This window comes from Paralichthys olivaceus, chromosome 4 (assembly GCF_024713975.1).
Source record: "Paralichthys olivaceus isolate ysfri-2021 chromosome 4, ASM2471397v2, whole genome shotgun sequence".
In the NCBI taxonomy this organism is placed as follows: Eukaryota; Metazoa; Chordata; class Actinopteri; order Pleuronectiformes; family Paralichthyidae; genus Paralichthys; species Paralichthys olivaceus.
In genome coordinates, this window is record NC_091096.1 from 12,451,548 (window position 1) to 12,479,214 (window position 27,667).

Here is a 27,667-nt window from a genome sequence, read left to right on the forward strand (position 1 = left end):
AAGACCACCGAAGAAAAGCATAGGAGGACACGAATTGAGCAAGACACAGGACGTTTGTGGTCGGGAGAGGACAGTGTAGCCGGGGTGGGCCCGTGGTTCATGTGTTTTTCAGCAGAGTGAAAGTAGCAGAAAATTGAAGTTTAACTTGGATGATTGTAGCTGAATGTTCTTGGTCTTTGAACGTGAGACAAACACGTGCCTCTACCTCTTGGACAAAAAAGGCTCACATTTACATTCTTTACCTCAATGACCGTACGTCCAGCTGTACAGGATTCTTGTGCAAACTGTAGCAGGTAAGGCTATGATTTAGGAAATGAAATGTTTGCAGAGACTCTCAGTGGAATGTGCTACGTTTCTCAAGTTCCCATAACAGAATCTTGCTCGAGTTGGAGAATAATACAAATTCAAAATTCACACAGGTCCGAGCACAAGAGCATCTTATGAATTACCATTAATATCAGGCCGCTTGTCATGCATATAAATCAGAACACCCTGGTGTGCAGCTGTAGTACTATTCAGCTGCATGAGACCTTTTATTGTCCCAGTGAAAATGTAAAATCTAATTACTCAACCACTCTCCACTGATGTCATTAGATAAATAAATATTTCATATTAACCCTTAGGATGTATAACAATAACTTGTAGAAAGTATACCGCCACCAAGGCCCAACAGTCTCCTTAAATTCTAGAACCAAATCCTTCATGTTAATTTAGACGGATTCTAAATCTTTTGAAGATATAATGCAATTGTTGATGCCCCTCTGAATGCATATAGTCTCAGATACACATTGGTAGTCCAGATTTCTAGCCCTATTTGTTTGAACAACTTTTGAATCCGCTAGATCCAGATTTTGTTTGGATCTGCACCAGGTTGCACACAAGCATAGATATCAGTCCCGTAAAAATACCTAATTTTTATTTTATTTTTAGAGATTCATGAATTATTCTCTGACACTTTGGTGAAAACGTCCAAAAAAACTGCCCTATCGAAAGCAAAATATATATTTGTATCATGATGTGGATCCAGACCAAAATTTATTGGGTTCTTTATTGACCCATGTCCCATCCTTCCACCCAGTTTTGTGGTAATCTACTTTGGTCAAGTTGGTAAAACCTGTGTTGATCCGTTGGCAGTGAGATCAAACGTGCTTTTTTTGGTCACTGCTTGAGTTTAAAGATATATAAAGAAAACCCTTGTCCTTTGTTTGTTCTCTATATATTAACTGGCAGCAGAGTGCACAAGTTCAGCATTTGTTTCTATTCTGGAGCCAAAAGCAAACCTCTCATTATAGTCCAGCAGCAGTGGGGGATTTTCCCAGAAATTGCTACACAATGGACATTACAGTTGGTGAATGGCAAAGAAAAAAGATATGAACAATAACATGAGAGTTTGTAGGAGAAGCAGTGTTTTGCTCTCGCTTCAGTTACAGTTGACCAGTAATTGAGTTTGGGTTGAGTGCATCATTAGACGTAGACGCTGCTGCTGCTGCTGCTAGTGAACCATTCAGTGTCACATGTGAGACACATAGTAGCTGTTGTGTCTCTTAATCACGTTTCCATTCAGACCATATTTCATAATCATCTTGGTCTGTTTAATCAACAACCCGCTGCCATATTTAAATTGATTGTGCACAATTTGGCAAGTTTTTGGGGAGGTGTGCACGATAACAAATAAAAAAAACAAACACCAAGAAAAGATCAGCTGCTTTAAATGAAGCTGAGAATGTGTAACCTTCAGCTCAGAGTTGAAAGAGTTTGCTGTGGCTGCCGCTCAGACGGGAGTTTCTCTTTGATTTGGTTTGTAAGTGAGAGCCATGCACACTTGGTGAACCTCCGCTTGGTTTCAGAGTACGAGTTGGTGCAGACATGGGTCATACAGACGTGCTTTCATGCGTCTGTGTCTCCACGTATTATGTGGGAATCTGATAAACTTCTCTGATTTCGTTATCTGTGCTGCATACAGAGTCTCAGACATATCGTTCACTAGATGCACCATGGGGAGCTGGAGGTAGAGAGGATCGCAGACAGAGAATGTGGGCACCGCTGTGTTGTTTGGAGTGTGGTTTCCTGGGGTGAGAAGTAGTAGTTAAGGAGCTCGGACAGAGGGGAAAGGGAAGTACTTCTCTTGGTCTCTATTTCACCCCATTTCCTCCTTGACTCCTTGTACTCGGTCTCCATGACTATGGCTACACCGCATGGCCATTCCTCCTCCTGTATGCACACCCACCAACACAATCTCAGTGATCTCGCTCAGGAACTGAGGCCAGTCTAGAGGAAATGCCTACATCCTCTCAAGTCTCCACGTGCCTGCTCTGTGATCCCAAGTGATTTTTTTCTGGCCCCAGCCTCTCATGGGGCCCTAGAGCCGCGGAAGTATTTCATTTAAATCGTTTCAGTCTCTGACTTCACGTCCTCCCACATACATTCTTGTCACTTTAGTTTACTACCCATGTAAGATGAAGAATCAGTTTTTATGATTTCAGAAAAGGCACGTGGTACAGGGAGGTATTCACTGCTCATCTTTCATTGATGTTTTCTGTTGCAGGCTCCAACTCAGGCATGGTGTTGGTTCTCGATCACCTGGTGAAGGATGATGGCCCTGGACCTCTGCTGATCCAGCCTCAGAGAGAGACTATGACTGCAGAGCCCGACCTGGTTCTGTCTCACCGTCAGAGGTCAGACTCCTCGGCTTCAGATCGCAGCGTGGCCTCGGTGCTGTCCAGGTCCAATCAGGATTCTGTGGCCTCAGAGAACAGTCTGGGCTCAGCCTACAGAGTCCGGCTGGACTCTGGAGCCTCCGACAGGAGCCTGGGTTCCTCCCAGCGTGCTCGGCTGGACTCTGGGGCATCGGAGCAAAGTGTCAGCTCCCTGTCCTATGTCAGACAGAGACTTGGCTCAGATGTCTCCGACTCTGGCGTCCGACCCCGTCTGGGTTCTGGGACTTCTGATAGTATTGGTCCTTTGTCAAGGGAACGGACTGACTCGAGGACGTCTGACCTGAGTGTGAGTATGTCATCTGAGGAGAGGGGTCCAGGGGAGGAAGTGGAGGTAGCCATGAGTGGTTCAACCTACAGCACAGATTCAGAAAGCGAGAGCAGAAGCCAGGAACCTGACAGCCTCGACGCTAAGTCCAGCCAGGATAGCAACAATGATGAGGATCAGCCTGATGGGGCCATTTTATCTCGGAGCAGTCCTGCGAATGGACTCCTCAGTGACAGCATGAAGGGGCTGAACGGCTTCCAGAAACAAGAGGTAAGAGTATGCTGTCCTTGTATGAGATGAATGTAGATTTGAGTCTAGAGCACACTATATCTCAGGACACTCAGAGCTAGCTGAGTGACAACGATACACAACTACACCACTAGAGCGTGGTGTTGAGCTACACATCCCCAGTCACGTGCAGCAACAGTCCATGTGCTCCCCCTTTTTTTTCCACTTCATAATCCCTGACAAGGAAACCCCGTCACTCCATTCTTCAGTGACACACAGGTCACATCAGCATCCACAAACTCACCATGCTCAGCTCCTGTTTGGAGCTGTTTAACTTTTGTTACTTGGCTACACAAACAAACTGCTTCACCTCAGCGGCATGACAACCTCACCTGTTGTCAGAGAGGGATAGGCAGCATTACGGGCCAGAGGGTCTGTCTGTACTCAACCCCCCCCAAACGCACAAAGCAGCCCTCTCTGTGCTGACTGTCAACTGTTTTGGGGGGTGAGGGTGGGGGGGCTCATGTTCATCATGACGGCATCCTGACGCTCATCTAAATGTGTTTACCCAAGGCAGGCCCTGGACTTCTTTTATTGTTCCCTGCAAGATACGTGGATGCTCAGTCTCCTGAGAGTAATGTAAACACTCTGGGGCCCATCACAGCCCCAGCTGCCAAAAAAAGAACAGAGGCCACTGCTTCACTCTATACACAAATGTTACATAATGAAAACACCAATGGCCAGTTCTGTATTTAGAAGTGTGTGTGTGTGTGTGTGTGTGTGTGTGTGTGTGTGTGTGTGTGTGTGTGTGTGTGTGTGTGTGTGTGTGTGTGTGTGTGTGTGTGTGTGTGTGTGTGTGTGTCACAATGGCCATCCATGTAGTCTCTTATCAGTTATGAATGTCCATTACTGCCCTGTCAAACATGGAGCAGCTCTGTGCTCATCAATCCAGGCTCAGTGCATGTTGACCCTTAATCTTCTCTCCTTCCTCTAATCACTGTGTTGCCATGTTTCTTTGTTTTTTCCTTTTATAGATAACAGCTAACAGAGATCCTCTTCCTCTTACTCATGACAAAGAAGGATTCTGGTAAGAAACTAGTCCAACTCTATTCATCCTGATCTGATTTAATCAACATGATTCAGATAATCCTTAAAGACATTTATAAAGTAAAACTCCAACTTTTAAAGTATAAGGATTTGCTGAATCTCAATCTCAGTTTTTTATTTTTCCAGAAAATTGTTTGCCATTTTCAAGTGTCAGACCAGTTGATTCACAGTCTGTAGTAACCCAGTATATAGAGACAGTCCCAGTCATCAGTGTGACCATGTAGGGCCACTTACAGGAGACAGGTCTGAAAGAGCGGAAAGAGCATTTTGTAACATACACCGTTTTCTCTCTTTCTACGAGACCACGCTCTGTGCTAGAGTGGATCTCTACTATAAACTGTGGTTTTCATCTTTGTGAGGATGACCTCAGTGAATATCTTCTCCTCTAATCACATTTTTTATTTGTCTTTTTTTCCATTGGACATTCCGTGCCAAATCCTGAGCTTTGTTCATGGTATCTGACAGTATTAAGGATCAGAGAATGAAAGAAATGTCCATGAGTGGAAAAAACATGTCCTGAAAAGTCCAAAAACTAGCAACTGTAAGACGGTGAAATGGGGGGAGGGGGTTAGTCAACCAAAATAAAGGGTCTGGAACAAAACCTAGCAAGAGGATGAAAAGAGGAAAGGGATTTTATTAGGGGCTTTTGAGGTGGAGGAGATGGTGGAGTGGGTCTAGCCTTTCTGTGTCTCTGATGTATTTTAATCTTGTTTGAGTGTTTTTCTGTATTTTAAACTTCTTATCTCCATAATGTCTTTGCAGTACCTGAGAAGAAAGAAGCTGTATTGGGACAATTCAACAAGACCAACTCTGTACGTGATCGAATGCGCAAGTTCACAGAGTCCGGCCAGAGCCCAAACGTCCCACCATTGAAGAGAGCTCCTCTGAGAAACGGTGCGACCACCGGCAGCAGCGGCCAGACAAACTTCTCAAGAGCCGCTGAGCGCTTCACACAAACAGCAGCATCCCTCGGCACATCTGGAGACTCCACCTCTCACACATCTGCCGCATCTCAAAGTCAGGCTGCACCTCAGCCAAGAGGAGGGGCCAGCAAACCTCTGTCTGCAGCTGGCCAATCGCAGGATTCCGTGGGTGGGACGAGGCATCCAGCTGAAAAAGATGTGCACGCCTACAGTAACTCAAAGGAGGACAACAGCACCCAAGGGAGAGCAGCTGGACAGCAGGTCACCCAGGGAGAGGCAGACCCGGACATGAAGACTTTCCTCACCATTGAGATCAAGGATGGGCGCACCACCACCTCCTCTACAGCCTCCTCCAGGGGCAGCATCGTCCCCATCACCAACATGACCCCACGCATGGCCCCTAATGCATTGGGGCAGAGACCAGGTAGGAGCATCAACCTTAATGCAGAAGGAATTGCTTGTATTGTAGCTCACTCAGTGCTGAAATAGCTTTTTGAGTTTGAATCATAATTGAATGTAATAAAGTTTTTCATTCAAATTTTATTTCATTGACTTTTGAAGCTTTTTATGGAGCAGGTAGAGTATGTGAAGCTGCAGCCGACTGTGTTCCTGGAGCTATGAATCCTTGTTTAGCCACTGTATGTCTTTCCTTGCTATTATCAACACTCAGATCTTGATCGAATCCCAGTCGCTGTGGGAGACGGCAGAGACATATGAATCGGTCAGAAGTGGGATGATGACAATGGTTTCAGTGATCCGAAGCAAAGCAGCATGGATGAGTGGGGATAGCTGTATGAAGCAGCATGGTTGTACACTGAAGGTTATTTGTTATATCGTGGGCAAGTTGTTGCAGTGTGGAGGGGGCGAAGTCAGTAGTCAACAGCAGAGTGTATCAGGACAAAAGAAGAGTCTCAGACAAAGCTGAATAGTATCAGTGTTACAGTGATACAAAACCAACACAGTAGATGATGTGTAAGACTTGCTGCTTCTTTAATACGAACAAGCAGCAGTTTCATATTTTTTTCTGAGATGCTCATAAAAGAAGACAAACATTTTGGGAAAAATTAGGAAATAGAAACCGCTGTCATGGATGACCCAGTGGTCCTCAGATTAAATACACTGTTTCATCAGTCACGTCCATAAATGGAATATCTCATTGATTTTGGTTTATTTTTGCTTGAAGTAGTGAGTCAATAGTAGAGAAAGGACAAACAAATAGGGGAAATGAGGACAAATGTCCTCTTGCAGCACCTGTTTCTCTCATCCAACACTGTAATGTTGACCCTGTTGACTTGGAACTTGAATCAGGGATGTTGTGGTTCGTGGTCAACACCTTAACCCAAGACCACCAGGGCATGTGGATGATAATGAATGGTAAAACATTACAACAATTGTCCCCTTTTTCTAAGAAGCAGTTATAATAGATGACAGTATGACAAAATATGTATTGATCTACCTCATCGTAATCTGTTGAAAACCACAACCTTCACTCCAGAGCAAAAATCACTCTCAAAACTTAATGAGAAATAATATGACATTTATCGTGATAATTACAGACACAAAATGTTTTGTCCATATCACAAAGCCCTGGTGAATCCACTTGTCATGTCATAATCAATTAGATTTAAAAAAAACTCACATTTAGTGCTTATATACGTGTTTGATGACATGTGGGTCATTGGTTTCAATATTCTAAAATCTTCATCCACATATTGAGCAGTCGGCCAGTCTCACAATTACATAATGTTCTTGTAACGTACTGTACCTACACTGTACATATAGTACTCATAGTGCAAACAGTACCCGCAGGGACTCATTAATTGCATGGAACACGTGAATCTCAGTCCATTTCAGGAGCAAAGCTGCTTCAGCTGCTGTTACGGTCTGTCCAAACAAGACGTCTTAGGTTTCAGCTCTTCACAGCAACCGGGACCTCCAACCCAAACAGTTTATTTAAGACTCGAGCTGAACCTGTGCGATTGTAGCCTCCTCACCTCTTACAACCACCCTGGCCCCCCTTCCCCTTCCAGGCCAGATTCTGGCAGCTCCACTGGGCTCCTCTGCGAGAATCACTCACTTTCTTTTCAGCTCAATTTGCTTTAATGGTTTTGGGCTCCTTTTTGGGAACCTGCCTGCACCTACCAAATTACACTGTGCACAACTCCTGGATTTTATGATATAGCTTGTGTGTGTGTGTGTGTGTGTGTGCGTGTGCGTGCGTGCGTTTTCTTGGAGGCAAAGAAAGTGAGAAGTGATATATTTTCTCACTTGTCTCTCATTAGACATGAGAACCTGTTGTTTATGACACTATGGCAGCTTATGTAATTGAGTTATGCTACCACCAATCCAGTTCAAAGCCAGGCGCACATAGCAACCGTACACATGCATATGGGCCCCTAGGACCTTTCTTGGAGTTGGTTCTAAATCATCCCGTTACTGTGGATTAAATCAATACCAGAATTTTGGACCAAATGTGTAATATTTCAAATCCAAGTAAATCTTATAACTTTTCTGTGTCTGTTTCAGAGTTGACCCTTGGCCTCAGAGCAACTCCATTCAAGATCTCCTCATCCAGCCTCTCCTCTGGATCCTCTATCAAGGTACAGTCTGCCTCAGGAAAGATGTTTTGGGCAAAGATCCCAAACTTGACAGAATCTGTCAAACATACTTTAAACAAAAGCTGTTTCCAGTCCCTTCTAATTAGAGATAAATGCTGTAAATGTTTTCATGTACTGTTTCATTTCCAACTCATTCAGTTGAATTCCGTCCATGTTTTTTTGCTGCGTCTCCATCTGAGCAATCACCTATAAAGGCCCGAAAAGCATGCAAGTCGGGACAATGAAAGGCAGACAGAGTGTGAGAAACGGAGTGAGAGGAGGGAAGCACAGTGTTTATCAAACACAGAGTGGGTAGCCAGTCACATCTGTCCTTGTAGGGTCTGTGAAGGAGAGAGAGAGAGGGAGGGGGCAGTCCTCTTTTTCTCTCAGCAGACCATGCCCACTGAGACCTATCAGAGAAATGTTTCCTAAATCACACCTGTCTCTCCTTATCTACACCAACTACTGTCCAGCTGCATTAAAATGCATGATTGCTCAAGTACTTCATAATTCGTCACTTCGCCAAGTGCATTCTGATTTGGTGAGGGTTGTCTTTGCTAATGGTAGAAAGAGGCATCTCACAGTGACCTCTGAGGGTTAAGAAGAACGTCTACACTCCCATTTGCCTCACTCCTTAGCTTACTTGCTCCTCCAAGAAAGGAAGCGTCCTCATGAATGGAGAGCAGGGGATTTGGAGGGTGAAGAGCGTTGTTTACTCTTTACCGGCTGCGTATTCCATCACCCCCATGCCGAGCACAGCAGCAACGTGGTAATGCGATCAGGGATCTGGTTAATAAGGGCTGGGAGGAGGCACCAAGTTGCTGCAGGGAGGATTTAAGGTGTTGGAATGAAGCCCTTTCTATCAGTTAGGATCCTTGTTGAGATGTAGAAACACAGGGTCAATTATCAACTAAGATACTGCAGCAGAGAAGAAAGTGATTTTGCACAAAAAAAAGACAAAGATCGTGGAGGAGATGAAGTTTATATTTAATTGACTGTAACAGCATCACCGTAACGACATGCAGGTAATGTCTCTGTGTGAGTGATAACATGTGTTATATTATGCATTTTAAATCATGCTAAGAAAAGACCTGCATCACAATTTGAAATAGTTTCTTCATTGATAAACCACAAGACTACAAAATTATTCTCTCTTTTCATCACTTTCTGTTACTTGTTGCGAGGTTTGTCAGACAGAGCCTGAGTGATTTGGTTAATTAGAATGTAAAAACAGACACTGATGTGAGTATCAGCCACGACGAGGCACTTCGGTTACTTTCAGACCGATCCTGAGATCCACTTGACCCCGACTTTCTCTTGTTTTGCTTAAGTTCAAGGTTGTGTGAGAGGAAGTGACACGTCAAGGGAGGATTCATATTAAAGTAGCTTATGTAAAAACCCTCATATTAGTCTACACTACGTGTTCATTATAGCATGGCGAGTGTGCAACATGTGGCGTTAATGTAACTCTAGCTATTGCTATTTAACATTGTTGATGGTTGTTTATTGGCCACAGTGGTTCCTGTCTGTGACTCTGATCTGGTTGGGTGGTCCAGGTTGGTGGTCTAACTTTTTCCTTTTTTAAATTCTAATAAAACATGTTGATGCTGATAGTATCAGCTCTTGCACAGACTTGCCTATAAATTGCAATCTGAGAATCAACAGAAATAAACATTGTTGGAATTAACAGTGGAAAGACTCAAACGATGAAGATTCCCCTTGTGATTTATTCTAAAAGCATGATGAAGATCAAGGTTAGATGATGTCGTGTTTCAGGTGAGAACAGCAGCTGATTATTGATGCTTCTTGTTCCGACTGATCATCAGCTGCTCCCGCTCATCTCAGCTGTTGGTTCCACTGAGCTCAGCCTTGAACACAAATACAAATTTTGTTTTAGTTTCATAACCAGAGTGATGACACGACAGTTAATCTCTTCCCTGTGGTCGCAGAGGCCAAGCCACGGGTCACACCACTGCTGCATGAGCGTGGTCGCACAGGCCCACAGTCAGTGACAGGCCGTCTTAATGTTACACGGAGGAACAAGGACCCTATTGTAAACATGCGGCTGATTCATGACACACGCTGGTTACCCAACCAGTTCACATGTGTCGCAGATTTAAGTTTGGGACTCTGATGTCAAAATCATAATTTCTTATTCCTGATGTATTAAAGCAAACTGAGATTTAGATGTTCCCTGATTGTTTCCTTTTATACTGAACTATCTCTTATTTTGGAATCTCTTATAAATCACAACCCCACACAACAATAGTCTCAAGCCGATATAAGTAGAACTATACACAAACAGAAAATAGTGTGTGTACGTACATTAGTCTTCTTTTTTGTTGTGCTCCTTCCTTCTACATCTCTTTGCTTTACTGAAGAAGAAGCTTTAGAGCTGTGATGCATGATAAGACTAGAGTCATGTCCTTCTTGGGGTTTGACCCACTTTCCCTGCTGCCACTCATGTTTCTCTCCACTCTACATTGAGGCCAGATTCTTCCCCAAGAAACCGATTCACCTGTTGCCCTTTGTCACATTGTGCTCCAGTGAATGCCTGTCCTGATTCATGCTCTCTGTGTTTAGAGTCATACAAAGACGGGTTATAGTCTCTGCATTCATTCGTTCACTTTAAAGTGAAGATATTTACTTTGAATGTGTCTGTTTTGATTGAAATCCAGTTTTAAATAGATGGATTCATTGATAGTTCTACATTATTGATTGATCCAGAGGGGAATAAGGGACACACTTACCAACTGCAGAAGAAGAAGAGTGTGTCATATGAAGCCTCTTGCTTCTAATTAGAATGTATCCAGATAAAGAATGTGCAGTATTTACAATATGCCAGTAAATCTTAAGTAGGCATTTTGCAATATGAAACACACACACACACAGACTGTCAACACTCGTGACAAGCTCTTAATTTAACACAACAGCACTTTAAACACCTGCTGCTTTGTCAGTAAGCCTTAAACAAAATCTTGGATGGACTACAATGTGCCTCCTAACATCCTCACCCACAGCTGGGAAGTCCTATAGCCTGCTCGTCCTCTCTGGTCACAGAGACTGCCCAAAACCGTGTGCCCTTCATGGACTGATCTTCCCTCTGGATGTCCTTGACATCACAGCCATGCAGTACATCTGAACTTAAAAGAGACAATATTAAGAGGAGTGAAACACTGATGTGCAAGTCTTTCAACTCTGCCCTGCTCCAGAGCCACATCTAAACCCACTGTATCCTGCCAGTGGAGGTGTGAAGGACAAGGGCTGTAAATAAAAGGAAAGTTGAGAGAGGGAGGGCTGAGTTTTTTAAATTGTTGCCACCACCCGTTCCCCCTCTGGCCTCCACCAGTGTCCCAGGACTGACTGTCTCAGTGGAATAATAGCAGGGCAAGAGATAAATAGACATGTCCACAGCACCTGGAAATAAGGGGGTGGAGCCACTGCTGCCTGGGAAACAGGATTTCTTGCATGCTCATTGGCGGTCAGGGTGTTTGCTGGTAGAGAGGGGAGATTTGCTGGGAGTATAAAGACCATGCATTGTTTTGAAAGGTCTGTGACAGACAGACAGAGAGGCACCCTCTACCCTCTCCTGTGAAGCGAAGGCCACAAACCCTCTCTAGTCTAACAACCCAACTATAGTTTTTGAGACGTGTAAAAAAAAGTGTAGCTGGTCGAGCCATGCCCGGAGTGAACCTGGACTTCCTCCCAGCCTCACAGGCTCCAGAGGCGTTGGGCAGCCCAGACAGTGTTTGTGCCGAGTCTGGCCTGGAGGAGGTGATCGGAGATCTTCTCGCTCAGGAGGAGGCTGAGAAAGAAGGGGAGCAGTTTTGCGAAAGGAACTTTGAACTAACGCTGCGGTGTGCAGTCGGAGAGATCCACACTGACCTGCAGGCTTTTGGGAAACGAGTGAATTCCCGTCTGGAGGTGGCAGCAGCTCAGGTGACTCCTCTGGCTGAGGCCATTGTCAGGCTGCAGGAGGAGAACCTGAGGCTGAGGGTTCAGCAAGAAAATCTGGTGACTCAAGTGGAAGCCCTGTGCCGGGTGATGGGGTTACCTGACCCCTCGCTCCATGAACTGTCAAGCAAAGAAAGCATGCCTTCTATTGTTTGTGAAACAAAAACTTCTTCCAGTGATCCTCCAGCTTGCACTCTGCAGGATACCTCTTTTGAAGCACTACTTGATACTTCATCTTCCAATCCCAATGATTCTCTATCCAGTGCACCCAAGGACTCTCCAACTAGCCCTGTCCTGGATACTCAATCAAGCATACCCCAGGAAAATCTTATATCATGCCCCCAAGACTCTGCAGAGATTAGCATACCTCAGAAGTCAGAGCCTTCACCAATTTCTCACCCACCCACCTTTGCAAGCTGCCGTTCCCTCTCTGCTCCCTCTCTGATGGCAAACATTTCTTGTTACGACAGTAAGGTACTGTTCTCTGCTCATGGTTCTGTTCATGACCTCTTTTACTTCAGATAAAACAATGGGAATGTATTTTGTTCTAGTGTTGATATTACCTTCAAATCAGCTGACTATGCCATGTCAGTGACGAGATGTTCTACTCACTCACCTCTTCATCTGGTGTTCTTTCATACTTGTCCATTGGTTTCAATCTTGCATTATGTCCTTGTTTCATTATTCAAAAAGCTCAATCCTGCAGCAGCAGTGTTTCTGATTGTGTCCTGGTGAGCACTTATATCTGTAGGTCTGCTACAAGTGTTACGTTGGGTGGCTACACTTCCCGGTGGAGGAAAAAAATGACCACAGGTTAACAGTAACTGTGGCCCTGGCCTATATTTTACCATCCCTGATATTAGCTTTGGCAGGAATGTGAACTTAGCATGTGGGGTCAAACGTAGCCAAAAATGAAAAAGTTTGTCTGGCCTGAGAACAAGAAAAGGGATTTAGGGTCTTTCGTTCCTGTTCTATAAATCAATGCACATGCTCTCATCTGTAGGATTGTTTGCTTTTCCATGTGTGTGTTTGTGTGTGCTGTGGTGACATTCTGAGGGATATTGAGTATTTGTGGCATTATCTTCAGTTATTCAACTGGTTAGAGTTTATATTCCTGTCTAATCCTTCAACGACAGCTGCGTCTGCCAATCAGCTGCTCTGGTAAAAGTCACTGACCTCTCTTCAGTGACTGTGATAATGAGGGGTGACCTTATTTAATCACTTTTAACCTTTGTCTTTTGGCAGCATTAGCTCTTTCTCTTCTGACATCTATTCATTGTATAGGTCTAAGCAGTGAATCGTAAGTGTTGTTGCCTTGCTCTCATTACAAGAAACCAATAAATTGAATGACACTCACAGTGCAAACCACTGCCAAGGCCTACCAGTCCCAATAAATGCGATCAAGCTGCACCAAATTCGATCCGTTCCAAAAGTTCATGGGTTCTTCCTTGGATCCTGATAGAAATGGGTTCAGCAGTTTTTGTGTAATCTTGCTAACAAACAAACAAAAAAGAGAAGAGGAACAGTCCCCTTAGGAAACCACATTTAAAATTTACAAGATTTCGATTTTTATTTGGATCTGCACCAAATTTTACACACTTGTAATTGTCAGTTTCCCAAACAGGATTTCTTTCATCAAGATCCATGAATTATTCGGTGATAAATAGAAACTAAAATGTTAAAACAAAGTGAAAATAAAATCTTGCATCCACTCCCTGATCTGAATCTGCACCATAATTATCTATAATGCATCCTTCCACCAGGTTTCATGGAAATCTGTCCAATAGTTTTTGCATATCTCTGCTAACTAACAAAGGCAGACTGACACAAGAGCTTTATTTTGTCACAGTGATATTCTGAAACTGAATTAAATACAACTAGAGCACTATGGTTAACAGGGATTTTCTCACCCCACACACATTCCCTGGTTGGCTGCCGACTTAGATCCCTTGTTTGGCTGTGTTGTGTCCCAAAACATTCCTGGTCGGTCAAGTGTCTCTCAGTCCAGTCTGTCCCATGGGTCAGATGTCTATGTCCAGAAAAGCCCTTAAACCAGGGTCCACCCGTGATCCCAGCTCTGTGGCTGTGCCGGGCAGCATCCCTCCCGGTGAGACCTGGCCTGGAGGCCCACAGAGGAGGGTCGACAGGGTAGATGGTGTGGATAGGGAGGGGGCCAGCTGTCTGAGCTATATCTGGAGTGGTGTTTTCTCTAGGATTTATGGTCACTCCAAATAAGCAGGGTAAACCGTTTTACAGCACGTTATGTTCTCATGGTTCTCTACATCGTCTTTACTCCTGCTCGCATGCTCACCAGTCCCTCTGTGGTACACATACCAGAGAGGATGGCTTAGAATGTTTTCCCCTCAGAGTTTATATCTGCTAATGCATTGTTCTCGTCTTGCAGCTGCAGTGGTGTACCAAACCTGTCACATAAAGTTGTGATTCCCAGCGGCTTGGTATCACTTAGACACTGTGTCAGTCACACTCCATGAACTAAGTACACCGTAACTTGGCAGAGTTTCTCTCGCTCTCATTTGCTCACCATGTCTCTGGCATGGCTGGAAGGTAGAGGGGATGGAAGAAATAATGAGATGTGGTGAATGAGTAGTCTTAGCAATTTTTTTAAGATTCATACACACAGTTCCTCCAAAGTCTTTGTCCTCCTTCATGTCTGCATATCTATGATGTGGCTCACAATGTGTGTGTGTGTGCGCGGGTTTGTGTTTTGTGCAGATCGAGACGGAGCCTGTTATGGCCTCTGAGCCGGTGTTTTCATCTGGACCGTCTGTCCAGGTTCCGTGTCAATTCCCAACCATCCCCAACGGCTCCAGCACTCAGGCCAAGCCCGACGAGCGCTCCGGAAAGCTGACAGCCGAACAGCTGGCTGCCATCGAGGATGAAGAGCTCCTTGACAAAATGGTACTTCACGCCCAAGTTACAATTCTGGATGATTTAGATTTAAAAGCGCCTCTTTGTAACGACTACAGCAGCCTCAGTCGTTCAGAATGTTTGTGTATCGACACTAAATCTAAGCAGCTATGTGACAGTATATTTGTAGAAGTCACAGCTCAGTGTTTTGTGTGTGTATGCACAATGTTAGAATTGCTGACATAAATGGAGCCATGCCACTTTGCCTCTTTGTGGGGAATGACCGCACATTGTTTCCGTTTGTGTGTGCGTGCGCTCACATGCTCATTTTTTTCCCCTTCCACAGCTCGATGAGTCAAAAGACTTTGAGGAGAGGAAGATGATCCGTGCAGCCATGCGGGACCTTCGCAAGAGAAAGAGAGGTAACAGCAGAAATACACCAAAATATCTGACACCAACCACATGAGTTTAAATCTGTTTTATTTTCCGAATGTAAACGATCCATTCTGCCCTCAGAGGCCATGCTGGGATGCACACAGGAGGAAATCGGTAGGGCAGGTTGGTGTGCAGTGTGCATAAACAATTGATACTTGCCTGCGTTTGACTTTTTATGAGCACCATCTTGTCACTGTCAGACCACTACCATTTTTATTCAGTGTATCTTTGCAGTGGATGATGATGGATATGTTTGATGTGTTTTGTTAATTTTGCATGAATCCTGTTCTCAGTGTGCCTCAACATAATGACTGAAACATCTACCACGTTGAGTGTGTTGACGTCTTGCAGTGAGCACTCACCACATGGTTTCACCAGGTGTCTGCACTGAGCTGACAGTTAAACCTCCCGACTCCCAGATCTGAGGCTGTGCTGTTTATAGTGTAGTGTAGTATAGCTTGGTGTAGTAAGGTAATAGTATAGTGTGGTGTAGTATAGTACAGTATTGTATGGTATCATACGGTATAGTATAGTCTGGTGTAGTATGGTTTATAAGGTCAAATCTGCACTTTCAGGGGCTGTTGTTGCTCAGGAGGTAGAGAGGGTCATCCACTAACCAGAGGGTGGTTCGATCCCTGGCTACTCCGGGCTGTAGCCCTGTAAAGAGCTTGTAGTGGTTGATCACAGTCAAAAAATGTTCTATTTAAATATAGTCCATTTACATTATGTTAAAATCCACGTACATCTCAGGTGCTGCATTGTGTGCAGTTATTCTGCACATGTGCTTGCTCTTTTTGATCTGTGATTTCTGAGCCTCACACATCACTTGAAAGCTCGGCAGTGAGTCTCCCGTGTGTGTGCTTGTGTGCGTGTGTGTGTGTGTGGACACATTTTACAGTACTGTGGAAAGAATCCTGAAATGTATCGCCTCAAATTTGGCAGCTCTGTTTGAATCCATCTTTGTGGCAGTCAGAGGAGGTGCTGTCAGTTTGTTTAGGACCTTGTGTCCTCCTCCTCCTCCTCTTTTTCCACTGACATCATCGCTCCACTTTCCCAACCACATGTCCATCCCTACTCACCTCTAACCTCTTTTTTTCTCCTCCACCCCAGACCAAAGAGAGAAGGAGCGCGAGACCCGTCTACAAGAGCTCCGGCAGCAGAGAGAGGACCGTTCACAGAAAGGTCGCGCCGGGGTCGGAGCAGGAGAGGTGGTGATGAGGAAAGTGGAGAAGTCTGCAGATGGCTCCACCCTGAGTCAAGTCACAAAGACGAACCGCTTTGCCCAGTCTGGTACTTTGTGTTTTCATTTCTTCATCCTCCCAAGTCACAGTTGAACAATGTGGGAGAGAAAACAGACAGAATGTAAAATGAAAATTCAATGATTATGTAATAATGATGCCAACCATGTGTGTGTGTCAGATGATGGGAGCAGGTCGTCACGCAGCACTGTCGTCGAGGCCAGTTATGTGCAGAAAACAGACAGTGAGTCATTACTTTATTTGGCTTCATATAATCATCTCATTTTTTCGTGTGTTCATTTATCATGACACAATCTGTCTACATCTCAGGAGGGACGGTCCAGTCAAAATCATTCAGCTTCACATCTTCCAGTTCCTCTTCCTCCTCGAACACAAGCAAAAAAGTGGGCAGGTGGGTCTCGAAACATCAGCGATATACTTTAACACAAAATTTAAAATCCCAGCACCTTCACAAATTCAATTGTTGTTCATGACTTCTTCTCAGTGTCTTCGACCGCGAGGATGACTCATCGACTCGCAGTGGAAGTGGCGGGTTGGCCGCCGTGGAGCGACGGCAGGCGGAGAGACGCAAGGAGCTGATGAGGGCACAGACTCTGCCAAAGACTTCTGCCATGCAGGCCCGCAAAGCCATGATAGAGAAGCTGGAGAAGGAGGGAGGCGGGTAAGGATAAACAGAGAGGTAGCGATACCAAAGAAAGGAAAAGAGCAGATCAAAGCATGTAAATATTAACACAAACCTGACTTTTCTTTCAGCCCTGGAAACCAGGCGGTCGCCAAGGTAAACAAGGTGCAGCGTTCGACCAGCTTTGGTGTACCCAATGCAAACTCAATCAAGCAGATGCTGCTCGACTGGTGCCGTGCCAAGACCCGCTCATATGAGGTTAGCCAACCTGCCGCGTGTTGTGCTTTTTGTTAATGTCAGCCAACGACGCCCGAGCTGAACTTGATAAAGACAAGATAGGCTGAGATAATGTTTTCCTACTTTGGAAATGTTTCCATCACTGATCTATCAATGCCTTTTTGTCTATTCTGCGTGTCTATTCCCTCAGCATGTGGATATTCAAAACTTTTCGTCCAGCTGGAGCAACGGCATGGCGTTCTGTGCCCTGGTGCACCATTTCTTCCCAGAAGCCTTTGACTACGACTCGCTGAGCCCCAGCAACCGCAGGCAAAACTTTGAGGTGGCCTTCAACGCTGCAGAGTGAGTACACGCAACAAACATGTTTGTTCTCGTACCATGTGCACTAACCACATCGTTTTGGATGTTGTTCAGTTTTTATTGCAAATAAAAGCCTCAGCGGACTTTGTGGGGGAAAAGCAGAGAAATGTTTGAAGAACATGCAGAGAAACCTGAGGAAGAAGCTCCTGCAGGCTTCTTTTTTCCTCCATGGATTGAAGATATCAACGTTATTGTCCAACGAAGGCTGTCATGAAGGCACAATGAAATTCAACAAAAACAGTCCAAGCCAGTTTTTCTGGTGGTTTTCATCGTGCTGTGCAGAAGTTCCCATCATTCTTTCATTTCTCTGTAAAATCCACAAATAGCTTTTACTCGATGTTCCTCTTTACCAACTTTTACTCGAGCTAGAAGTTCAGAGGTCAAACCCAGAACCACGTGGAAGCTCCTCGACTCATGTCCGTGGGTTAACTCTCTCTCCCAGGTCTCTCCCAGGTGTATCACACGCCCAGCGAGGCTGAGTGGGCCTCATTACCACTGTAATAACTCCGCCTCTAAACCTCCACTCCATCTGTCCACGTCTGCTCTAAACCAGAGACCCACGAACAAAAAACGTCCCTCAAACAACCACCAGGTTATAAAAACGGAAGAGCTATCGCTTCATCCCTCTCCTTTTTTATTTCTAATATCTCTTCTCTACTTTTCTCTTCGTTCTTATCCCTCCTCCATCACGGCATTCTCACTTGTGATGTCCCCCACCACCACCACTCACACTGTGTGTGCGTTCACATGCTCCCAGTAGGATGACGCCCATGCTGGTGTTATGAGTAGTGATTCATATTCTCATCACTGGACCGTCACCCAACCACAGCCCCTGTCTGCCCACATTTGTGTTGTTGCACTCTCCCATCACTCACCTCTCCCGACCCTCCCAACAGTTGACTGTTATCTGGAATCCCAACGCACACACACATTCACACACGCTCCGTCCTGTGCACCAGTGTGTTTCTTTAGAGTCACCATATGGATGTTGAATCTTGTGTTTAAATGCAGAAACATTGTTGTTTTTTTCGTTGTGTCTTCAGCGTAGTTGTATTGAAATGGTCTCTCGTCCTGCACAGAAAAAAACAACAACAAACAAAAAGGCTGAATGAGCATCGCCTGACGCTCATTTAACGTTTTGTTTCGTGTGTGTATGAGTGTGTTTGTGCCACATACTGTACAGATGTTCATGAAGCATGTCCACTCATGGATATATTTGTGAACACAGAGAATGTAATGTCATTGTTTCTTTTTGTGTCCTTTCTCTCTCCCTCTGTCTTCTCACCATGAACCTTTTACATTTGGCTGCTCACTGCTTTATCTGTTTTTTTTCTCTGCTCCTCCCTCCTTCTTTCCTTCCTTCCTTCCTTTCTTTTTTCCCTACACTTTGTCCACTATCTCTGTCCTGTTCCTTCTCTCTTTTTTATCTGTACTTCCCTTCTTGATCCCTCCTGTCCTCTTCTTGTCTCTCTGTTTGCGTCTTCCTTTCCTTCCTCTCTCCATCCTCCACCCTCCCCCTTTTTTTTCCTCCACCCTGCCGGGCGTGGGCGCAGGAAGCTAGTGGACTGTCCCCAGCTGTTGGATGTGGACGACATGGTGAAGATGCGAGAGCCGGATTGGAAATGTGTGTACACGTACCTGCAGGAGTTCTACAGAGGTCTGGTGACGAAGGGCCTGGTTAAAACCAAAAACTCATCCTAGAGTCGCACCCGGCCTAAAACTGAACCCATGGTGAGAGAGGGGACGAATGTGCTGCGGAACCTCACTCTGGTTCTGACAGGCGTGTGGGTGTCTGTGTGTGTCTGTGGGTGTGTGTGATAGGATTGGTGTCTAACGTAGTGGTTCAGAAGACATGCTTTTGGATATTTGATATCTTCATGTTAATCTGAAGCCACTGGGCTTTAAAGTTCCAAACATGGTATGTTTGTGTGCATGTGTGTGTGCATTTCTGCATAGCCAGGCAGAGAGCCAGGAGCATCTGCAGCTCAGCCCTTTAAAAGGATCTGCCGTATCACAGTGTTACAAACACACAACTTAAGAAACAAAGCAGAGGAAGGAATATTGTCCTCTGACTTTTTATCATGTGTGAGTTTACAGGTGTTTACGCTCTTTGCTCTAAAAGCCTTTTAAAGATATCCTAACCTTAAAGTGCACAATGACCTGTTTCCTCGAATAACAACACAGATTTTATATTGTTGACATGCTAAACATTTAACCTTGAGTGGTTTCTGTCATTGTACTCTTGGTTTGTGTAGACTGTAACAGAAGTATGGGGAGATAACGCCACCCTGTGGTCACCCTCTGCAGGAACCACATGTGAGGTCTTTGTCCTTTAAGTGGTTCATTGACATACACAGTGACCGTGGAGTTTATTCCTAAAAACATTTTTAAAGACCATTCCAATTTCACTATTTATTTGGATAACATCTGTGACTGAACATAACTAATTAAGGAACAGACAAAAACAATAAACACAAAAAGGTTTTTCAATAGTTTTTCATGTCAATTTAAACACTTGTTTCCATTTCATTCCCATTTTTTATCAACAGAATGTATAGACTGCACTCTGGGGTTTCATGCAAACAAAAAGGATAGTAAAAAATGTGGACATTAAAAAGGTGTGTGTGTATGTGTGCGCGCGTGTGTGTGCATTTGTGTTTTTCGTTGGTTGATGATCATGACAAAGCCATGAACGTGATGGTTTTGAAATGTGTGTCCCTCTCCCTCCTCCATCTGTGGTCCTCTCCCATCTGTTCATCCTCCCATCTCATACTCGATGTCTCATGTTCCTCAGGACATGGGCCAACTGCATGCCTTTGCTGGAAGTGGAGGACATGATGATCATGGGCAACAAACCCGACTCCAAGTGCGTCTTCACCTACGTTCAGTCTCTGGTCAACCACCTGCGCAGATACGAGATGTCCATGGGTCGGCCCTCTGACCTCTTTGTTCAGTGAGCACTCGGCCTCAGCTTGGTGTTGTCTCACTCCCGCCTGATGACCGTCTCCACTCTGGGCTGGGTCACAGAGTTTGTACATCTCCAATTGGACAAGTTGGGGATAATGTGTGTGTGTAAATACGTGTGTGTGTGTGTGTGTGTTTGAGTGTTTTTGTGTGTCAGTTTATCTATGTTGGCAGAGGTGATGTGTATTCAGTCTCTCTGTTCTCCTCTGGACACGTCTCCCTCACACAAGAGGGCGCTAAAGTTTTTATGAGTTAGACGACAGCCTTTTTAAGCTTTAAAATGTTGAAAACATTTTGTACTGAAACACAGCTTTGTGTCAGGTGATATTTAACATACAATAGCTGTGTCACTAAGCTAGTGTACTTTAAAACACCAAGAGAAAAAAAGAATATTTCATATTATATATACAGTATATATAATATGTAATATTTATTATATATTTTTAACATTTACCCTTTAAATTATTTTTTAGCGACATGTTTCTCTGCGACACTTTTGTCATAATGGTAATTTGTTAGCAGCTGTTGGTAATTCCACTGACGAAGAAAAATACAACCAGTCCAATATACGATGCATTTCTTGGTTTTTATTTTGGTACTTTTTCATTTTTACCAAACTCTGGTTGCTTGAAGTATTTTCATTATTGTTATTATTATTCTTACGTTGACATAACCAATTATCATTTAACTATTTAACGCATGAGCACAGGAGTGTTTTCTCTTCTTTGTTCTAACGGATCCAACATCGTCTTGCTGTTGTTGTGTTTGAGCTATCGTACATTTCTGAACTCTGTAGTGCTACTGAGAACATGTTTAAGTTTTTTGAACATTTCGTCCCTCCTGTACTGTACCATCATCAGATTATTCTAAATGCTCGCAGTTCAACATGTTTATTTAATTTAATCGAGGTAGACGGAAGAAAGGAGGAGTGGGTTTCAAGCTGATATCATAGAACTGAACTGTATCGTTACTTGATGTTTTCTTTCTGCTCGACAGCAGCATGGGACACTATTGTTTCCATCATCTACCAGCATCACTGCCACACTTAACCAAACACATTCACACACAGCTCTTTCAGAGGGCTCCTTATTTAAGCTTGGATAGATTTTTCTTTTTTGATATATCATTTTTTTAAATTTTGTTAGTGTGTACATTATACTTAAACCTATTGTTTTGTGAAACAATATTGGTGTATTTTGGACAAGTTCACAGGCCTGATGAAAGCCGGCTTTCAGTTTCAACACGAGTAATCAAGACTGAACTTTTCTGCCAAGTTTATATTTCACGACATGAAGCCAAGGGAGATTTTTATTCTGCTTGTAAAATTAATTTTCCTTTTTGAGAAGATGTCTAAAATTTGGTTTCAGCGTTGATTTTGGTTCAATTTTATTTCAGTAGAGTTAAAGAAATTAAGGTATTTTTCAATTTTCCACTGCTGCCAACTAAAAAACAAATGATCTTCCACCGAGCAGTGAGTTGTTTATAAAGAGCTTCAACACTTTATAATTTCATGTTTCTGTGCACCACAGTTAAATGTGAATTAACAATTAAACCAATTTGAGAAATTAAAGTGTTTGTGGGTAGTTTTTGCTCTGAATATCTTGACAACCTGTCCCACCTCGGATTGACATCAGCTTTCTGCTAGAATAATGGATGGATGAAGTGTCAAGTCTGTAATTATACTCTACCTATGGGAAATTAAGAACCTTTAGAAAAAAACACCAACCACAAAAAAAAACCCCGGGATGATAATTTTTCTCCCATATATCTTTTATTTTCTTCTATTGCCAACTTTTCACTGGACTCCTCTTGTGTGCATCAGTCCAACCCACCTGAAAATGTAGCATCAACCTCAGGCCACTGACAATTTTCAGCCTGAAGCTTCATTCAGTTTCACAGCAGGTCAGAAGCAGTCAAACACACAAGAGAACTCGAGAGACATGAAACACGATGAACAAAAAACTAAATATAACAAGCACACTTCCAGTCTGTGTGGAGGGTAACTCACAAAGCGTCTGTCGTGTGTTTAGCACTACAGACACACAGCAAGAACAATATGTGCAAATTCAGACTGTGGACCTTTAAAGGCCTTTAGCTGATGCTAAGATTGTGTCCTTCCCCGAGAGCTGATCCATGATCTGCTGGCCACCGCCGCCCTTCACAAGTGGAACATTTCTGCGGTGACCACCTGGTTGTGGAGCAGCTCTGGGGAAGAGTGGTTCTGTTACATTCCTACTTTTGGTCACTCCCAATGGGTTATAGGTCAGTGTGCTCGACTTTTGCGTTGGGCTCTGAGGAGGCGTTCTCTGTGGCGGGTTTCTCAGCTGGCTCCCCTTTGAATGGGCTGTCTTTGGCGGGTGAGAAGCGAAACTCCTCCGGCACCTCGTCCTCGAGTTGAGCCTTCTTGTAGAAACCCAGTTTCCCCAGCATCTCGTTAATCTCAGAGCGGGTCATGTCGGAGAGAGCGATCCGCTGTGGAGGAAATCTGGTTAAAGGATAATTCCACTGTAAACTTTTCTGTCACTGTTAGTGCTGCATGAAAATATAAAGTACATTCAACACATTAGATGTCAGTGCATCATGTGACTGAATTCTTAAATAAGGAGTTTAAAATTAGATGGTATATTAAACATTAGATAAAAGGTTAAAGCTCCACAATTAAATATTATTACATGAAAGGTGTGATTTGTTGTTGATGATCTCACAATAAATGACCACCTCATGCTACAGTTCCTCTCAGCTCTACAGAGCGCTTTAGAGTCTTGCAGCTTCCTGTTTTGGTTTCCGGCCTACATTATTTGAATGTTTTGGTTCTCTCATCGACTTTATTTCAAGCAACACTTCTAGTGAACTACAATATTAGACTTTCTAGGTGAGCAGGCGACTTTTTTTGAGGAAGTTTGAGGGGAGGCCACAGTCTGACTTTGAAAACCTGTGCTGTACAGAAAAACTACAGAGCCAGATATTTCCTTCAGGAACTGGTTATGACCAAACCAGAGCTGTACAATACAATATTATGCCTCCAAATGTAAACTCTCATTGCTCCATGTCTGCTGGACACATGCAGGCATTTTAACCTTTAATAGAGGTGATGGCACATGTGGATAATTTTCTGCCTCCAGGTCAAGTGGATTGATGTAGCTTTAAATTACTAAATTCCTTTATTTCAATATTCTGATACTATAGTCTTACCTTATTTCATTTGTGGAAAATGATAAAGTTTCAGCAAAACCTAACCCCCCAAAAAAGATGATTTCCCAAACACCATAGTTATATTTTAATTTTAACACAGGGGCTTTCTTCTATTGAAAACAAACACTGAATATAACAAAATGAAAGCAAGACTTACATCCAGCTCTTCGAAGTAGTGATTCAGGAGGACCAGCTCAGGGTCGGCCCCAGGAATGTGCTTCATCACCAGGTTATGGCTGAGAGGGTCATAGTCAAAGATCGTCCCAAAGAGAAAATGCTGGATTTCTTTTGAACCATTTGATAAACAAATATTTAAGAAGGAGTAACAGCGATGAATGGAAGGATACTAAAGAGGAATATCCTGGGTCACAAAGGCCTTGACCTGCAGACAGAGGTGGGGATTAATGTTTTTTTTTCACTCAGGGCTGGTTTCAGTGACAGACCTATCGGGGATTATGTGGAACACTAGATGTAAAATGTAAAAATGTCCAACACTTAGACGGAGATTAAGCTTCAGAGTGCATCCAACACTGGCTGTTTTCTGTTTGTTCCTGTAACTTACCTCCCTGAGCCGGTTCAGCTGTCATCCACCACATGTCTGCAGAGAGATAAGATCATGAGTCATATTTTAGAAAAGAAGGCATCACCTGAAGTAAGAAAATGATTATTTAACTGATGTGGCAACATGTTGTGGCTTCTGAGATCTATCCTTCAGCATATTTTCCTTCATGCACACCTTTTGCACCGTGCACAGGATAAAGCAGGCCTCTCTGGGAAGGATGCCTAACTCATTCATGCAGGAATTTGAGCCTTAGGTGTAAAGTAGCAGGTTTAACTAGCACAACAATAGCAGCAGATAGCATGTCTTTCTCCTTTCAGTGATGATCGCTACCCTGAGGGACAACTGCATGGTTCCTCACAAAAAAGCAGGTGTCGAGTTTCAGAAACTTTTGTGCAACCTCCTGAAACCCACCCTGAGCAAATTTTACACCAAACCAATTTATAGTCATTTTTAAAAAATAATCACAATAATACATTTGAATTTGTGTTGTGTGGCTTAAACAGGTGGAGAAGCACTCAGGTTACTCCAGCTCCATCCACTTCCACATTAGAGGCACTGACGCATGCGCCAAACAAAGACATCCGAGGGGGAAAAACACGTATCCATTCACACTTTTACGCACGTTCGATTCAGGAACCGGTCACAAATAAACCTGTGCCCGGCTTCACAGTGGCTGTGTCCCAGCCTGCCTCCATGTATACCGGGTAATATGAAGGAGGATGAACGTACCTCCACCCTCGCTTTAGCCAGCCCGTCCAGTTTCTTCACATCCACGTCATAGGCCGAGGCGCACTGGAGGAGAGTGGCCAACACGAGCAGCCACGTCATCTCGGACCCGGTTCAGATCCTGGACCAGGTCTCTTCAGTCTTTCTTCAGGACCCAGGACCTGTGGATGTTTGACGGAGAATGAGCCCAGGAGCAGCAGGGAGAAGAGGAGGAGGTGGAGGGGGAGAGCTGATGCACTCTTATGTCACATCCGGATCTCTCGCCACGTCAAACACTTCTTTCAGTGCAGAGAGAGGGGGGGGGAAGGAAGCTCATTGGTTAGCCCAGAGATTCCCATAGAGATAGTTTATCCTATAGATTTTAGTTGTGTTATCATTTGAATAAGAATAATAAGAAATAAGAATAATTGATATGGTCTGTGAACCTCTTGTTATATAATGCAGGTAATGTGGGACATTTTGAATTCTGCGACTTATTTCGATCTCTGTTTTACACATTGGATCAACATATTGATGTTTCTTATCACACCAGGGGAAAGAATGGAGGAATCATACTCAGAGGAGACATGACACAGCTTTCAGTGTCCTTTGTGCCAATAAAGAAAGTTTGATGATCTGGGTCAGGTCACTTTGTAATCTGGGACACTTTTAAAAAGACCTAAATCACATCATGCTTTATGTATGTTAATGTTCAATATTGCCATTAAACAAAAATGACAGAAAGCTGAATAAGAAAAAGTATTATTCAAAGAATGTCATTCATTCATACTGACATATACAAGTCCTATTTTTTTCATAAAGAACTCGAGCCTTAATAAAGAAATTATAATCTTCACTTCTATTTTTTTTTTTTAAATCTATAAAAATTCAATTAACTACTTCTTACCAGTAATTGGGTAAAAACAGCATCTTTAGAAGTTGTGGTTATGCATCTGTTTACTATTTGCTTTCTATATATTATACACATTAACCTTATTACAAACTAGATACTTTAGATATGCATGCGAGGGAACAGTGTGCAGGTATAGTTTCATCCCGTACTTCATATTGTTCATTTATTCCAGTGTGCATCTCTTGCGTGTTATCATCAATGCAATTATTTAATGCATCTAGTTGATGTTTTATGTTGACCCAGTTGTTGCCTGTATGTTCCTTTGGGGTGGAGAGCAGAGATCCTTTGAATCAGAATTTGCAGTTTTCTTGTATTTAACTGATCAATATAACTAATTTATGATCTAAGCTCCAGTAGCAGCTGGTGCTCCCTTTCTTTAACAAGAGCAAATCTGTCAGCTACAGGGTGTGTGTGTGTGTTTGCACTGTGCAGTAAACATTCACAACATCCTGCAGAATTTCAATTACTTCTGTGTATGAAAAGTAGCTTCAGGAAACCTTCTTTTTCATGTACTGTAATACACAGCTAAAGGAACATACACACACACACACACAAACACATACAAAAACACACACTGGGATACAGTTTTGTCTCGTTAATTGTATAAAGGCCTTAGGCATTAAAGAGGTCATGGAGAGTGATGAAGTGCCCTTAGGTGTTGGCTCAGTGTAGAGGTGCTTTAGCTTCTGGACAGAAGTGGTGTTAAACAACAACAAAGGTTTTAAGTTGTTTTGTCTTTCTTTTGATATTAGTTTGTCTCTATATGGTCATATTTGTGTCACTTTATTATTCGTGTCTCCTTTGGATCATTTGGCTTCTCCCTGTGGTCTGACCTTTAACTGAGCTCTATAATTTTCAAACAAGAATCATTAACAGTCACTTCATACAAAGGCCCAGGAAGCTGGGAGCATTTCTGCCAGTAGTTAACCCACTTGGTCATTCATTAATTGAATGGTTGACCAAATCTCATTTGTGTAAAACATTACGTAAATGTTATTAAAAAGGGTTATTTAATAGATGCAGGTGCTTCTACTTATTTATTTTTATTTGGCAGGGTTTGTTTATAACCGATTACATGTTCTTTGGATTACATAATCGGATTTAAATAAATATACAATCAACCCAGATTATATCTTCCTGTAATCTGCATTAGCCAGCATACAATACAACAGTAAACCAAAAGTATTCAGATGCGATTATATTTTTGTAATCCAGTTGAGTACGTTACTAATTACAAATAAATTGCCACGTGATTTATAACCTTAAGGTTGACCAATACATGTCTAACCAAAACCTTAACCTAACCACAATCCATATCTTACCCCTAACCTTGACCTTTGGCCTCATTAGGGCCAGGCTTTCGTCCCCATGAGGTCAACTGAAAAAGGCAACAAAAACAACTACAAACACACACACACACACACACACACACACACACACACACACACACACACACACACACACACACACACACACTTACATACATACATACATACAGATAATATTTAAAGTAATATTTGTAATTAGAAGGTGAGGCCATTTAACGCTGGCTGCTGTTCTCTAATTAAACCACGTACTTCCCCATACTAACCACTAGGCGGCAATAGTGTTTCATCATAGCTTTAAACTACATAGAACAGTTGTTCACGGCGAAATCTACAGTTTAATTCAGTGTCAGCTTGATAAAGACAAATACTTCGATAACCGTGGAAACACGTGTGGAGTGTGGAGCTTTGATCTTTGCTTTGATCGTATTGAA

The 27,667-nt window shown here is 43.3% G+C and overlaps 2 protein-coding genes and 1 long non-coding RNA gene across 3 annotated transcripts in view; 1 reads left to right on the forward strand and 2 right to left on the reverse strand.

Annotated features, from left to right (window-relative positions):
- smtnb (smoothelin b) overlaps positions 1-21,969 on the forward strand; it is a 47,987-nt gene extending 26,018 nt beyond the window's left edge. The window contains 15 exon segments of the mRNA XM_069523715.1: positions 2,546-3,252; positions 4,245-4,286; positions 4,288-4,297; positions 5,080-5,664; positions 7,767-7,840; positions 14,525-14,710; positions 15,006-15,081; positions 15,176-15,208; positions 16,205-16,384; positions 16,514-16,576; positions 16,663-16,744; positions 16,838-17,014; positions 17,107-17,233; positions 17,403-17,554; positions 20,367-21,969. Of these exon segments, the coding sequence (XP_069379816.1) occupies positions 2,546-3,252; positions 4,245-4,286; positions 4,288-4,297; positions 5,080-5,664; positions 7,767-7,840; positions 14,525-14,710; positions 15,006-15,081; positions 15,176-15,208; positions 16,205-16,384; positions 16,514-16,576; positions 16,663-16,744; positions 16,838-17,014; positions 17,107-17,233; positions 17,403-17,554; positions 20,367-20,529 (2,657 nt within the window). The 3' untranslated portion in view covers positions 20,530-21,969.
- On the reverse strand, positions 9,569-13,821 carry LOC138407482 (uncharacterized). Its single transcript, XR_011240898.1, has 3 exons — positions 13,702-13,821; positions 10,852-10,975; positions 9,569-9,705 (listed from the first exon to the last, which is right to left on the reverse strand). It is a non-coding gene; the product is annotated as an uncharacterized lncRNA (long non-coding RNA).
- A 319-nt stretch (positions 21,970-22,288) lies between the features above and the next one.
- selenom (selenoprotein M) lies at positions 22,289-25,294 on the reverse strand. The gene is made up of 5 exons (XM_020110143.2): positions 25,020-25,294; positions 24,291-24,326; positions 24,076-24,110; positions 23,886-23,964; positions 22,289-23,008 (listed from the first exon to the last, which is right to left on the reverse strand). The coding sequence occupies exons 1-5, from the start codon at positions 25,116-25,118 to the stop codon at positions 22,793-22,795; spliced, it is 465 nt and encodes a 154-aa protein (XP_019965702.1). The 5' UTR covers positions 25,119-25,294; the 3' UTR covers positions 22,289-22,792.
- Between the last annotated feature and the right edge of the window lie 2,373 nt (positions 25,295-27,667).